This window comes from Cavia porcellus, unplaced genomic scaffold, assembly GCF_034190915.1.
Source record: "Cavia porcellus strain 051 isolate PalLab524CR breed Dunkin Hartley unplaced genomic scaffold, mCavPor4.1 scaffold_23, whole genome shotgun sequence".
Classification (NCBI taxonomy): Eukaryota; Metazoa; Chordata; class Mammalia; order Rodentia; family Caviidae; genus Cavia; species Cavia porcellus.
This window is the reverse complement of record NW_026947506.1, coordinates 20,751,762-20,764,419: the sequence shown is the minus strand read 5'-3', so window position 1 is coordinate 20,764,419 and position 12,658 is coordinate 20,751,762. Positions and strand designations below refer to the sequence as shown.

At 36.3% G+C, this 12,658-nt stretch overlaps 1 protein-coding gene across 17 annotated transcripts in view; it reads right to left on the bottom strand.

Moving 5' to 3' along the window:
• Window positions 1-12,658, bottom strand: part of Bbs9 (Bardet-Biedl syndrome 9) — a 395,959-nt gene that overhangs the window by 220,156 nt on the left and 163,145 nt on the right. For 15 of the 17 annotated variants that reach the window (XM_063233878.1, XM_063233880.1, XM_063233877.1 and 12 more), the window contains 3 exons: window positions 11,046-11,148; window positions 9,448-9,552; window positions 7,314-7,328 (listed from right to left, as the gene is read on the bottom strand). In XM_063233878.1, coding sequence (XP_063089948.1) covers window positions 7,314-7,328; window positions 9,448-9,552; window positions 11,046-11,148 — 223 coding nt within the window. The remainder of the gene's footprint in view (window positions 1-7,313; window positions 7,329-9,447; window positions 9,553-11,045; window positions 11,149-12,658) is intronic. The other 2 variants (XM_063233882.1, XM_003470100.5) reach the window with 1 other exon arrangement.

The following is a 12,658-nucleotide window of genomic DNA, read 5'->3' as shown; positions in this document are numbered from 1 at the left end:
CAAGTAGACAGACTGGAACAGAATTTAACCAAACTAAACAACACAATGAGAATAACGTGGATTTTAAATCCTGGTACACTATTACAATGTCCTCTACCTTCCTTTTTAAGACAATTCCTCCCCTTTCACTTTCACAGGGCACATTGTACATTTTAGGTCCCACTAACTCCTTTAGTTTTTAGATTAGGGAGGCAACCCACTATTTAGCTAAGTGGTTGTGAACCTTTTTACCTCTGAGCTTGATCTTAAGTTGTATTCCTTTACCTACAAAAGCCTCAAGGTTTCCCTTGCTTATAGCTGAGTAGTTCTCCACTGCACAAAACTGTCATGTCTTTGCATTCTATTTGCTGCTTCTTGATGAGCTGCCCCTATTTCTCTGTGGTTCCCTGTCACAGAGCATTATTTTTCTCCTCTTTGACTTTCAGTCCATAAACCCTCTTTCAGGTTGATTATATTTCCTATACAAAGCATCTTAATGGACCCTATCTCCTGATCTACTCTGCCTGTGTCTCTTTTTGTTAAGTTGTATCAAGGCCATCTGTGTTAGAGATTATAGCCAACCTTCTCTGCCTCATCTCTGCTATGCTATTTTTCTGCCATTGGTTGTCTACTTTTCCCCTTCATTCCACTGTCTGCCCCATTTATTGAGGTTTCTCTACCAGTGTTCCTGAAACCCTGGTGCTTTTTTTTTTTTTTCCTCTTCCTCTAGAATGTCCTTCAGTATTTTTTGTAGGGTTGGATTGGTAGTCATGAACTCCCACAGTTCCTCTTTGTCATGGAAACATCTAGTTTCTCCATGAATTTTGAGAGACAATTTTGCAGGGTACATCAATCTGCGTTGGAGGTTATTTTCTTTCAGGACTTGGAATACTTTGTTCTAAAGCTCTTCTTGATGGTTTGTGTCGATAAGTCTGTCATGATTGTGATGGGTTTTCCTTTATAGGTGATCTGTTTCTTTTCTCTGATAGTTTTTAATATTGTGCTCTTGTGTTGAATTTCTGGGATCTTGATTATTGTATGTCTGGGCGTAGATCTGTTTTGGTTGTAGCTGGCTAGAATTATGTATACTTCATATACCTGAATATCATTTGCTTTTCCTATGCTTGGGCACTTTTCCTTAATTACTTCTGTGAACAGCCTTTGTATTTCATTTGTGTTTACCTCTGCTTCTTCACTCACATTTTTTATTTTTATTTTTATTTTTATTTTTGTCTTTTTCCTTTTTATCGGTACCAGGGATCAAACTCATGACTGCCTGCTTGCAAGGCAGGCGCTTATGCCGCTGAGCTAAATCCCCAGCCCCCACAATTTTTATTAAGTTATAGATCCTCTTGTCATCTTCTAGCCTTTGTATTGTTACTTCCTGGTTCCCTGTTATTTTTAAGAGATCTTTCCTTTTGTGATCACACATTGAAAACTTATCTTCAAGTTTTGATAGTCAGTGTTTTTCAAGCAATTTGCCAGCTTTTAATGGAGTTTTTAATTTCTTGGTAGTCTCTTTGAATGTTTCATGTATTCTAGACTTTTTTTATATTCTTCATTGAAGGTTTCCCTTTTTCTGTGTCCTCCATTCTTCCATCCGTGTCTTCTTGAGAGGTGCTCAGCATTTCTTGTATTAATCTTATGTCTTGCTTCACTTGTATTAGTATTTCTGTTTTGAGTTCTTCTATAATGTCACCAAGATATCTCTTTATGCAGCTGATGCCGTTTCTGATATTGCATGTTTGCTGCCCTTTATCTCTTCTGTGTTTACCTCTTACTGGACCCATATTCCCTGGGTTGGCAGCTGGGGACTTTTTTCTTGCTTCTTTCTCTTGTCACGTTTCTGGTTTCTTCCAGATAGGTGTATGTGGGAGGTCCCAGGGACTTTCTGTATTGGTGGTTATGGTTACTCTGAAGCAGCTGGCTAGGAATTGCTGCCCTCTACAGTTTGCTGTTGATCACTTAGGTGGCAAACAAGGGAGGTGTGGGCTAGCCCCTTCTCTCTGAGCTAGTCAACCAGCAGGGGCCTTTACCACATTAGTGTGTGCCCTGCGGACTGGTTCAGGACAGTTTCAGTGGCAATTTCATCCCTGGCTATTGGGTCCTGTTCAGGGGCCTGACCCAGCCCAAGCAAATCCCCACAATCTGCTCTGTGCCAGGAGTGGCCAACTGAAGCCACTGTAGTTCCAGGTTCAGGCCCGTCCTGCCCAATTCTAATATGCCGTCCAGCCAGTCACCCTTCCCATGGAAGGACCAAATTCCAAGCACTCACCGTGGGCTAGTGCAGATCTCTATGCTGGCTCCATTCTCAATTGTGGCACATCCTCCTGCTAAGGGCCTCTGGCTTGCTAACTCCCAATTTCAGCCTGACCATGAGTTGTCTGACTCTAGGGCACCTAGCACAGCATGGGACCAGCTCTGGCTCCAGCCTTCTGTCCATGCTTTTCTTTTTTTTTCCTTAATTTCTTCCTGGGTCATGAGAATCCCTCTCTTTTCATCTGGTATTCTCCATGATGTTAAATTCTAGCGTCTGAGCTGTTTCTCTCAGAGAGGCTCTTTACCTTGCTACTTATCAATCCACCATCTTCTCAGGAACCTAGGACTATGCTTTTGACTGGATAAGAAGATGAAAGATGAAACACTGAATATAGAATTTTATATCTTAGTGTAATGCATATGACTCCAGAGAATGTAAAACTCAAAATGACCTACTCTTCTCAATGGATCAGAACATTGTTTTATTTCACTATAGTGGCGTCTATGAGAAATTTAAGAATAGCAAAAGCAGAAGCAGCCAAGACAGAGACACAACTCAGGAAGTCTCCCTAGAGTTTGCCATTGAGTTTGCTAATGAGAGTGGGTGCTGAGGGCTGACTCCACCTCCTGCACACTCTCCTGCACCACCTGTCCATAGTAAGGCAAATGATCACCCACAACGGACATGTGAACCAATTAAACATGTTCTCAGAGCATGTGAAGCATGCTTCTCATTTTCTTCAACACTGGCAATTTTACCACCAAATTTTACCCAATTTATCTTTTGCTCATAACTAACAGACATTAAATTCACTTCCCTTGAAACACTTGACGCAAATTATTACTGGTGTTTCTCAAGATATTCCCAGATTATTTCCTGACATTTGTAAGGTTTTCAGAAGCATGTGTGTATATAATTTATAATAGTAAATGTTTTTACTCAAAAATATTATGGTAACATAATCTTAGATATCAGCCACACCACAACTATCAAAACCACTACAAATAAAGTGACAAAATACTAATTTCTTTAACACTGAATAAATTTCTGAATTTAACACTGAATTTAAACACTGAATAAATATATTCTACCTAAATTTCTGAATTTAACACTGAATTTAAACACTGAATAAATATATTCTACCTGTACCCCAATTATGAAAAGGGACCCCCATGAATATGCTTCTGCTATGATAAGTTACAGTCTCAACTAATAGATTCGGTCTGGAAAGTACAAAGAAATGGAAACCTGTTTCTGTCTCTTCTATTTTTTTTTTTTTTTTTTTGTCTTTTTCCTTTTTATCGGTACCAGGGATTGAACTCACGACTGCCTGCTTGCAAGGCAGGCGCTTATGCCGCTGAGCTAAATCCCCAGCCCCTGTCTCTTCCATTCTTAATGTACAGTACATAACAAAAATGCTTCAACTGACAATTCTACCTACATATAAAGGTAAATGAGATTCTATATACTTTTTCTAATACCAAACTCTGATCTAATTGTTCAAACAAAAGTTTTGCTACAAATGTTCTTCTAACTCTGTACAATGACTTGTGTGTTACTTGGACCAGGTACTGCTTAATTCATGGTTTATAGCAATTTCAAAGGATCAGCAACACTGGCTTTATATAACTGAGCCTACAGATCTGACGATTACCCTAAATCTCCAAGATCTCCATCTAAAGAGAAGTAGTATACACAAGTTTTCAGAAATGGAAGCAAATGGATGGCAAGCACTAATAACCGCAACAGGAAAATACATTATAACTCCATCCACAGTTCAGTTAGATCGGTTAATGACAATCACACACTAGGCAATGGTCCACAATTGCTAAGATTTGTAGAATGTCTCCAGAATTTTTCTTTCCAGGAATTTTAAATCTGTTTCACAGGACATTTGGAAAACATTATGTTGAAAAACGATGACACTCATATTTAATAAAAATGATGGCAAATTGAAGAGTTTTACCATTAGGGAAAACAAAAAATAAAATCCTTTAGAAACCAGAAGCCATACTATTAGGAGAAAAATTAGAATGCCACTATTTTGTGGCACTTTTTTAAAAATTAAAATCCAAGCATTTCAAAATATAGTCTGTAGTATGTAGATAAGGGTTTACTGGAGGGATAATTCCAGTGGGACTTACACTTCCTTGATAAATTTCAATTTCAATTTGGCTTCTAACTATTCATCACATTGTAACTGTATCAAGGACCCTGAAACCAAAGACTTGTAGAGGCAAATTGGTGGGTATGCATGTGTAGATCTGTAACAAAGAAGAAAGAATTATCTGTATTTCAGGAGTTTCCAAAGCTACTCATAAAAGAGTCTTCAACTTAGTTGAGAGGCTAAGCAGATCTAATGCTGCCCACCAGCAGTGACATTTCCTGTATATAATTGATAAAGCAGTTTCTGTATCTGGCTTATTCAATTCTATGAAAGTTAAATTGAGGAAAATTAAACTTTTAAAATTTCTTTTACCCAACTATGGGCTAATCATTCACCACTCTGATTTTTTTCTGTAAGGTTCATCTTTCTTTCTTTCTTTCTTTTAACCATATAATCTACCTGTCCTTAAATATTCCTTTTCCCTTAACCTATTAGAGAAATGGACAGGGGCAACTACTATGGTGAAAATAGTCACAAAATTATTTCAAACTCAGAAAGAAAATTCCCATTAAAAAATCCTATCTTCTGAAAGAGAATCTTAATTGTGCCTGGCACACCTAAAAGCCCAAGATTACTGTCAAATAGGCATCAAAACTTGCTTTGAAATGGAAAATAGCAAATATGTTAGAGCAGGATAGCTCTGTCTGTGTATCTCACATCTAATAAGGCCTCAGCACTCTTCCCAGGACTGCTAGAGTCATTTCTTACTGCAAACAAGGAACACGGGAGCAGTAGCATAGTCTGGGAGCCAGAACTTCCTGCCCCCTTCCTGTTATGTCTGGCTGCATTCTAGGCTTCATCCGCAGTCGTGTTTCACACTGCCAGCGTCCCGTCACTTTAATGCAGGAATAATGGAGACCAACTCTTGTGGGACAACATAAACCTCATTTGCTTCTCTTTTCACATGTAGGAGCAGGACTGTACCTGCACCACAGCCTGGATCAATCAGGACAATAAAACAAATTGTTCACTGAAATATGCAGCTTCCTGTATAAAACCTCAGTGGTACCATGTTATTTTCTTGCCTACTAGGTACAGGTGATGATTTAAACTCTGTTCTCTAAAGCTTAATTAGAATTTTAAAATGTATCAGAAGAAATTATTAAAAACCATTATGGCTTTGTATTAAAACACTAACATTTTCATAAGTCATGATTATTTTTCCTCACAGTTTGGGCTGGATTTACAGAAAGGGAATAAATTTCTTTTTAACAATAAAGCTTACTGGATTTTTAAACTTTAAAACTACTCATCTAAAAAAATAATATTCTGGAATTTTATAAAATTCTATCCAAAATCTTTCAGTAGCATGCATCTTGAGAAATAAAATGTAAATCTTCATCATTAATAATAGCAGGTTGTTCTAATTTGGTAAGTGTTATGACTTGTATCTAGACAACGCTCCCCCCAACATCTCCCACACACCTAGGTGGGGCTTTTGGAAGGTGGCTGCATCACGGGTGTGTAGCACTGGGATTCAAGTGTATGGTACTGGAACAGGCCACTAGTTGGACTAACGAGGTTCTAGGTGTGGCTGAATGGATTTAATGAAGACTGCAGCCTCCCTCTGGGTGTGGGGTTGCAACAGCCAATAGGTTGGTAGCTTAGATGGAATATACAGTAAAGGGAAAAGAAAGCCAAGGCTCCTGCTCGTGTGTGTCTGCCCTGTGATGGAGTATTTCTCCTCTGCAATTCTCCTCTGCTATGTTGCCCTGTCTTGAAACCAGCTATGGACTGAAGCCTCTACAAACTGTAAACTAAAATAAACCTTTCTCCCTTTAACTGTGGGATGTTGTGCACTTTGTTTCAGCAGGGAGGAAGTAACTAACACAGTAAGCATTGTCGGGCTAAACTAAACATTTCTCCCTACTGAGACTTTCTCACACAATTGCATATTCACCTTCACATTTCAAGCTGATAGATGCTATGTGACTTAAGGCGTTGGCATCACCAAAACTGTAAGGGAAAATAGTGTTGTGCTTTTAAGCATATTAACTACATTTATTATTAATCAATTAATTTTTTATTTAAATTTCATGTCGACAAAAATATTTTTAGCGAAGATAAACCACCATATGAGGTATATATATCGAGGATGAAATAATCAAATTAAGGAATAATTTTAGGGCTTACTCTGTACTCTGATATTGCAGAATTCAAAGACTTGCACTTGTTCCCTACCCTCAAAGAACTGAAAACGTATTAGGAAAAGCCAAGTAACAAAACTTATTGAAAGCTGCATTATATTTTATAGCAGAGTCATAAATGAAGAATTTATGAGGGAGGGACAAATACAACACTGATCCTGCAGTTCAGGGGGCCAGACATTCGTTTGTTTGTTCTTTTGGTTTCTGAGGCAAGGTCTCCTTAAATTGCCCAGCATGGCTCAAAACTCCCCATCTTCCACTTCGGCCTCCCACACAACTAGAATTACAGGCATGTACCACACACCCTGCCAAACAGCCAGGCCATCCAACAGAGTCCCCAACAAACTCTAAACAAGACAAGAAACAGGCTTACAAAATAAGCACACAAGCCACTTTTAATGTTTTTTTTTTTTTTTTTTTTTTTTTGTGGGACCAGGGATCGAATACATGACCTCTCGCTGGCCAGGCAGACACTGCTGCTAAATCCCCACCCCACACAGACTACTCTTATCAGAGACCAAGGTAAGTCTCCTTGGACACTAAACTAAAATTGTTAGTAAAACTAAACTAAAATTGATAATTCCCTGTGGAAACATCTACCACGCTTTCCTGAGGAGGATCAAGGCATTTAGTCATCCTAATGAAGCTTGTATAATTAAAATAAAACAGCAGTTTATATGCATACTTCATTCACGATATAATATTATTCAGTTCACCAATACAATTTCAGTTGGGAAACTATTTTTTTCTTTTCACTTACCATCAGGATTTCGATCTGTCCATCAGAGGCAATGCAAAAATGTGTGGGAGAGGAAAAAATGCAACACGTTATCCACGATAAAGATACAAAACAAATTTAACATGTCTGCTTAAAATACAAATTAAAGACAGCTGAGAGACTCTGGGATGGTATAAATGCCCTCCAGTAAACACAGCAACATGAGTACGCGAAACCCAGCGCTGGACTTGCACTTCCTCTCCCCGGAGCCTTTGGGTGTTAGTCTAGTGTAAATGCAGCAACAGAGGTAAAGATGTATGATCCAGCCAGACACCAAAACACCCAGTATGTAAATGGCATTGAGTGTTAAACAAAGATAAACCTGAGAGAAAAAGACAAAATACAAAATATTTCTAATCCTGCTTGAAATAATTTTAGCAGCTACTACTACAGAGTAATGTTTGTTTGGGTTTTTCCAGTTTGTCTTGGTACTCTTTTATTTTTACATACTTTTTTCAACATTTGTTTATAATCCACTTTCAGTCGGTTAATATGTATGCTCTCTGGTTTAGCAATAACTCATTATCTTTTAATTCTATCCACAGAAAAGCACGATCACTATGGTATGTATAACCATAAGCTCACAAACTTATTTTACAGTTCTCGTGTATTTTACGCAGTTTGTCTACTCACAACCAATTTCTTTATATTAAATTTATATTTAACCCCGTGTTGCCAGTCTTTCTTGAAAATAAATGAGAGAATTACTTAAGATATCAGCAGTCTCTACAACTGTATACTCAAAGAGTACCAAGTAAAGTGTAGTAATTCCTTAATACTACAATGTTCAATTAATGATAAAAAGATCTATGGATTTTAGCCAAACAAAGCAAAATAAGAATGGAAACCTTAATGTTCATTTCAGAAATACTCAACCAAGAGCTCTATCATTCCTTAATTCTTTATGAAGTTTTTATTCCTTCCCCCTTGCCTCCCCCTCCCTTCTCCCCCTCCTCTTCCTCCCCTCCCCCTTTTTCTTCCGTCTTTCACTATGCAGTTCAGGCTAGCCTTGAGATTACTTTGTAGGCCAGGCTGTTCTTGAACTCTCAAAATCCTCCTACCTGAGCCTACCAAGAACTAGAATTACAGGCCTATGCCACCACACCCAGCTTTTATTTCTTACTGAAGACAGTTTTATGAACATCATTTAACACAAAAGATTTAACCCCAGATTTTCAAATATAGTAAATAGTTAAGTATCATTTCTAGCTAAAAACAAATTTTAATACAATTCAAAGTAAAATAACTAATGAAGCAAGAAATTTTGCAATGCATACTTAAGTTACACAATGTGAGAAGACATAGAATTATCAGAGAATAAGAGAATTCATTTAGAACAAGAAAAGAATTACAATTATGAAAAACATTGCCAAATATGGAAATAAGCATAAATGGAAGATAAATAAGTCATTTTTAAATCTTTTAAAACTAAGAAAACTGAACAGAAATGCTTCAAAAACACCAATACAATATTTATAATATTTTAACACCTACGCTACCTTTAAAAGTTTTTTTAAAAAGAGGTAATGACAATTAATTCTTATTTTCTACAAAGAAACTAATGTCAAACCGCTACTAGGAAGAATTTACATGAAAGAAAAAAGAACTATCAAACTGGACTCAACTAAGTTGAAATTTATAATACTTGAATCTTTTCTGGACTAAAGACACCTTTTAAAATCTAAAGAGTTTATTCCAAAAATACAAATCAAATTTTAATGATCTCTTCTTAAATATTTTATATGTAAGATAATAAGGAGTTTTATTCAGTCATTAAAAGTGTCCAAAACCCTGAAGACTTGAGTACTGCTTTAATATTAAAGTAATCTATAATATTCTTTTTTGTTGTTGTTACTGAGACTAGCCTTTTCTTTAGTTTGAATAATGTCACATTTTTCTAGTAGAAGTAAAAGTATCAGCTTTGCTACTAAAAAGAGAAAAACAACTCATAATACATAAAAGCAATCAGAAGATACAATTTTTAATAGAAAAATTTCAATTTAATTATATTTTATACAATGTTTTCCCTCTGAAGAGGCATCATCATTTAACTCATAACTCTGACAACTTAAAGGGATAAATGGGCTTGTAGATTTGTTAACAATTGTGTGTTTACCTGTGGGTTTGAAGTAAGAAACAACAGCATTTCCTTCCAGTTCGGATGGTGTATAACTTCTCTTCAAATAAACCGAAAAGGCTACCTCTCTAGTTGTCTCCGGTGCTATAAGCAAATTACAAGCAATATAAATTATATCACCAAGGCAAATGCTATTGACAACAGTTAGTAAAGCATATACTGTGTGCCAGTCCTGTCATGAGCACTTTAAGCAGAGTCTTAAGCACAGAATCTTCTACACAAGACTGGTGCAACCATTGTGGAAATCAGTATGGATATTTCTCAACAAACTAGGATTGGAAGTCTCATTCAATCCAGCTATTCCACTTCTGGGTATTTTCTGAGAAAAATTGAAAATGTCATGCCACACAATATATGTGCGCCCATGTTTATAGCAGCACAATTTGTAATAGCTAAATCTTGGAAACAACCTAAATGCCCATCAACCATACAATGAATAAAAAAGATGTGGTATTTTCATACAATGGAATATTACTCAGCTATAAAAAGGATAACCTTGAGGCTTTTATAGGTAAATGGATGCAACTAAAGACCATACTCTTAAGTGAAATAAATCAAACTCATATTTATAAATATTGTATTATCTCCCTAGTATAAAAAATAAAAATTAAAAACTGAATGAGTTAATAAGATTCAAAATGTACAAGAGATACTGTGATAGTGAAAGGGAAAGAAAGTACTCAAAAGGTAAAGACAACTGGGATAGGGAAAGGGAGAAAAGGAAGACAGAAAAGATTATATGTATGTAAGTATACATATATAAATGCATGTATGTATATGTATACAAGAAAGATAACTATACTATTAATTCTCTGTTAGTTCATCAAAAAGAATAGTTTGTGCTGTCTTTGTTTGATCATTTTTTGTGCCTAGACTTGTAACCTGGACGACTACCTCTAAAATAACAATATGTAATATATATTTACTAGTGCTAATTTTCTACTACTTTTTAAAAATTTTGTATCACTTCTTTTTTTTTCTGTTTTGCTTTTTAAAATAAAAAAGACAAAGAAAGAATCTACACAACAGAACCTTACTAGGAGTTGCTAATTACAACATGTCCATGTCTACCATTTTAGGCACTGTCATGGAATCTAATAATTTTCCAATTAAATCTTCAAGGTAACCCTGCAGTGGAGATAATATTCTTTTTGGCCATTAACATAACTGTGGCTTAAGTGACTAGTAAAATAGTTTGCCCAAAATTATGTATCATTGAGTGGCAGAGTTAGATTCAAACTCAGGCCAAACCTAAAACTAATATTCTTTCTTTAAATGTTACTGATACAAAAGAAACACTAATAGAGAAAGCCTTTCAAGTTACACTATTTAAAAACAATAACAGGCCAACTACTATGAAAAAGCACTTATAAATATGTAGCCCTAAAAAATAATTAGTTGAATGTTTATGCTTGTTACTTGCAGAGAAAATACAAACAAAGAAACATAAACATTGGTTTTGGAAAAATTTTGTTTTCAGTATTTAGACAGAAAAGAAACCATGAAATAAACACACCAATATTATTCTTCTGAAAATCCCTGCACCATGGTAAACTTCAAGGCACAACAAAACTCACCCATGAAGTCAAAGCTGAAGTGATCACAAGTCAGTGCTAGTGGTGGCTGCACATAGACTGACAATTTGACTTTCTGCAGAGCCAGTCGGCTCTGCAGTACAACCTATGAGGACACAAAGTGTGATTAATAGAAAATTATATTTATCCAAATTTAAAGACTTTTGTAACTACTTAAACATCACTAGAAAATAATTAGAAAAGCCAAGATAAAATGTTGAGCCACAAAAAATACAACTTTCATGGCAGATTAAAAAGTTCTACCAATTAGAAAATGGGCAAAGGAGATGAACAGATTTTTCTACAGAGAAGATACAAAGAGGGCCAATGTACACTGTGATAATTGGTGTCTTTATTCATTAAGGAAAAACAAACCAAAATCACAATGATCTACTACCACACAAACACTGAAACAACTGAAATCAAAAGGGCAGACAACAGGTGTCAGCAAGGCACTAGAGGAGCCAGAGCCTCCCGCAGTGCCAGTGGAATGAAATGGTACAACCACTGAAGACCAGATTGGCAATTTCTTTAAAAATCTAAACAAAAGTTTACCACACCACCTCACAACTCCATGGCAAAAGAAATGAAAATATGTCACCCAAAAATTTGAACAAATGCCCACAGCAACATTATTCATGAGAGCCAAAGAATAGAAGCAATCCAAATGTCCATCATGATGAATGTATAAACAGAAGTGTCACATCTATATAATGAAACAGTATTCACCAAAAGAGAGAAGGACATGATGTATCCGTGCATGCTACAATATACATGTGCCTTAAAAATCTTATGCTAAGTGAAAGAGGCCAGTCACAGAGAACCATATATTATATAATCCTATTATTTGAAATGTGTAGATCAGGTGAATCTATAGAAAAAAAGATTAATAGCTGCTTTCAGGACAGATGGGAATGTCGGCTAACAGGGACGGTAAATCTTTTACTAGAGACAAAATGTTTTAAAACGAGGTTGTGATGATAGTTCCCCAATTCTGCAAATAAACTGAAAGTCACTGAAGTGTGTGAGTTGCGTGGTATGTGAATTATATCTCCATTAGGCTGTTTAAAAAGTTCTTCCCTCACGGCTACTGAATACTGAATACTTCCCATGGCTACTCATGGCTATTGAACTACATCAAGAAATAAATGTGTTCATTCTTTTTTCACATATAGTTACATTGCCATGACATATTTATCTTATCTGGTATCAGTCACTTCCTCTTAAGTTACTCTCCTGTGATTGCCTTACTTAATGCATTTACCCTACTCTACATATCTATCTAAGCACTGCATTTGCTTCCATGACTTCTCACACCAGTTCTAAAAAATACCAAAGAATAGTGACATTGACTTGTGCATTTCTGGTGGTTTTTTTTTTTTTTTTTTTTTTTATTGGTACCAGGGATCGAACTCATGACTGCCTGCTTGCAAGGCAGGTGCTTATGCTGCTGAGCTAAATCCCCCGCCCCAGACTTGTGCATTTCTAAAGCAGTCGTTTTTCCAAACTACTGCTCCTGCCTGATGATGCTAAGAAAAATCCTCTAAGCTCAACAGGAATCACTGCCTAAGCGCTCAGGGGTAAAAACCGGCATGGGGAACAGGGTGAGAATGGGC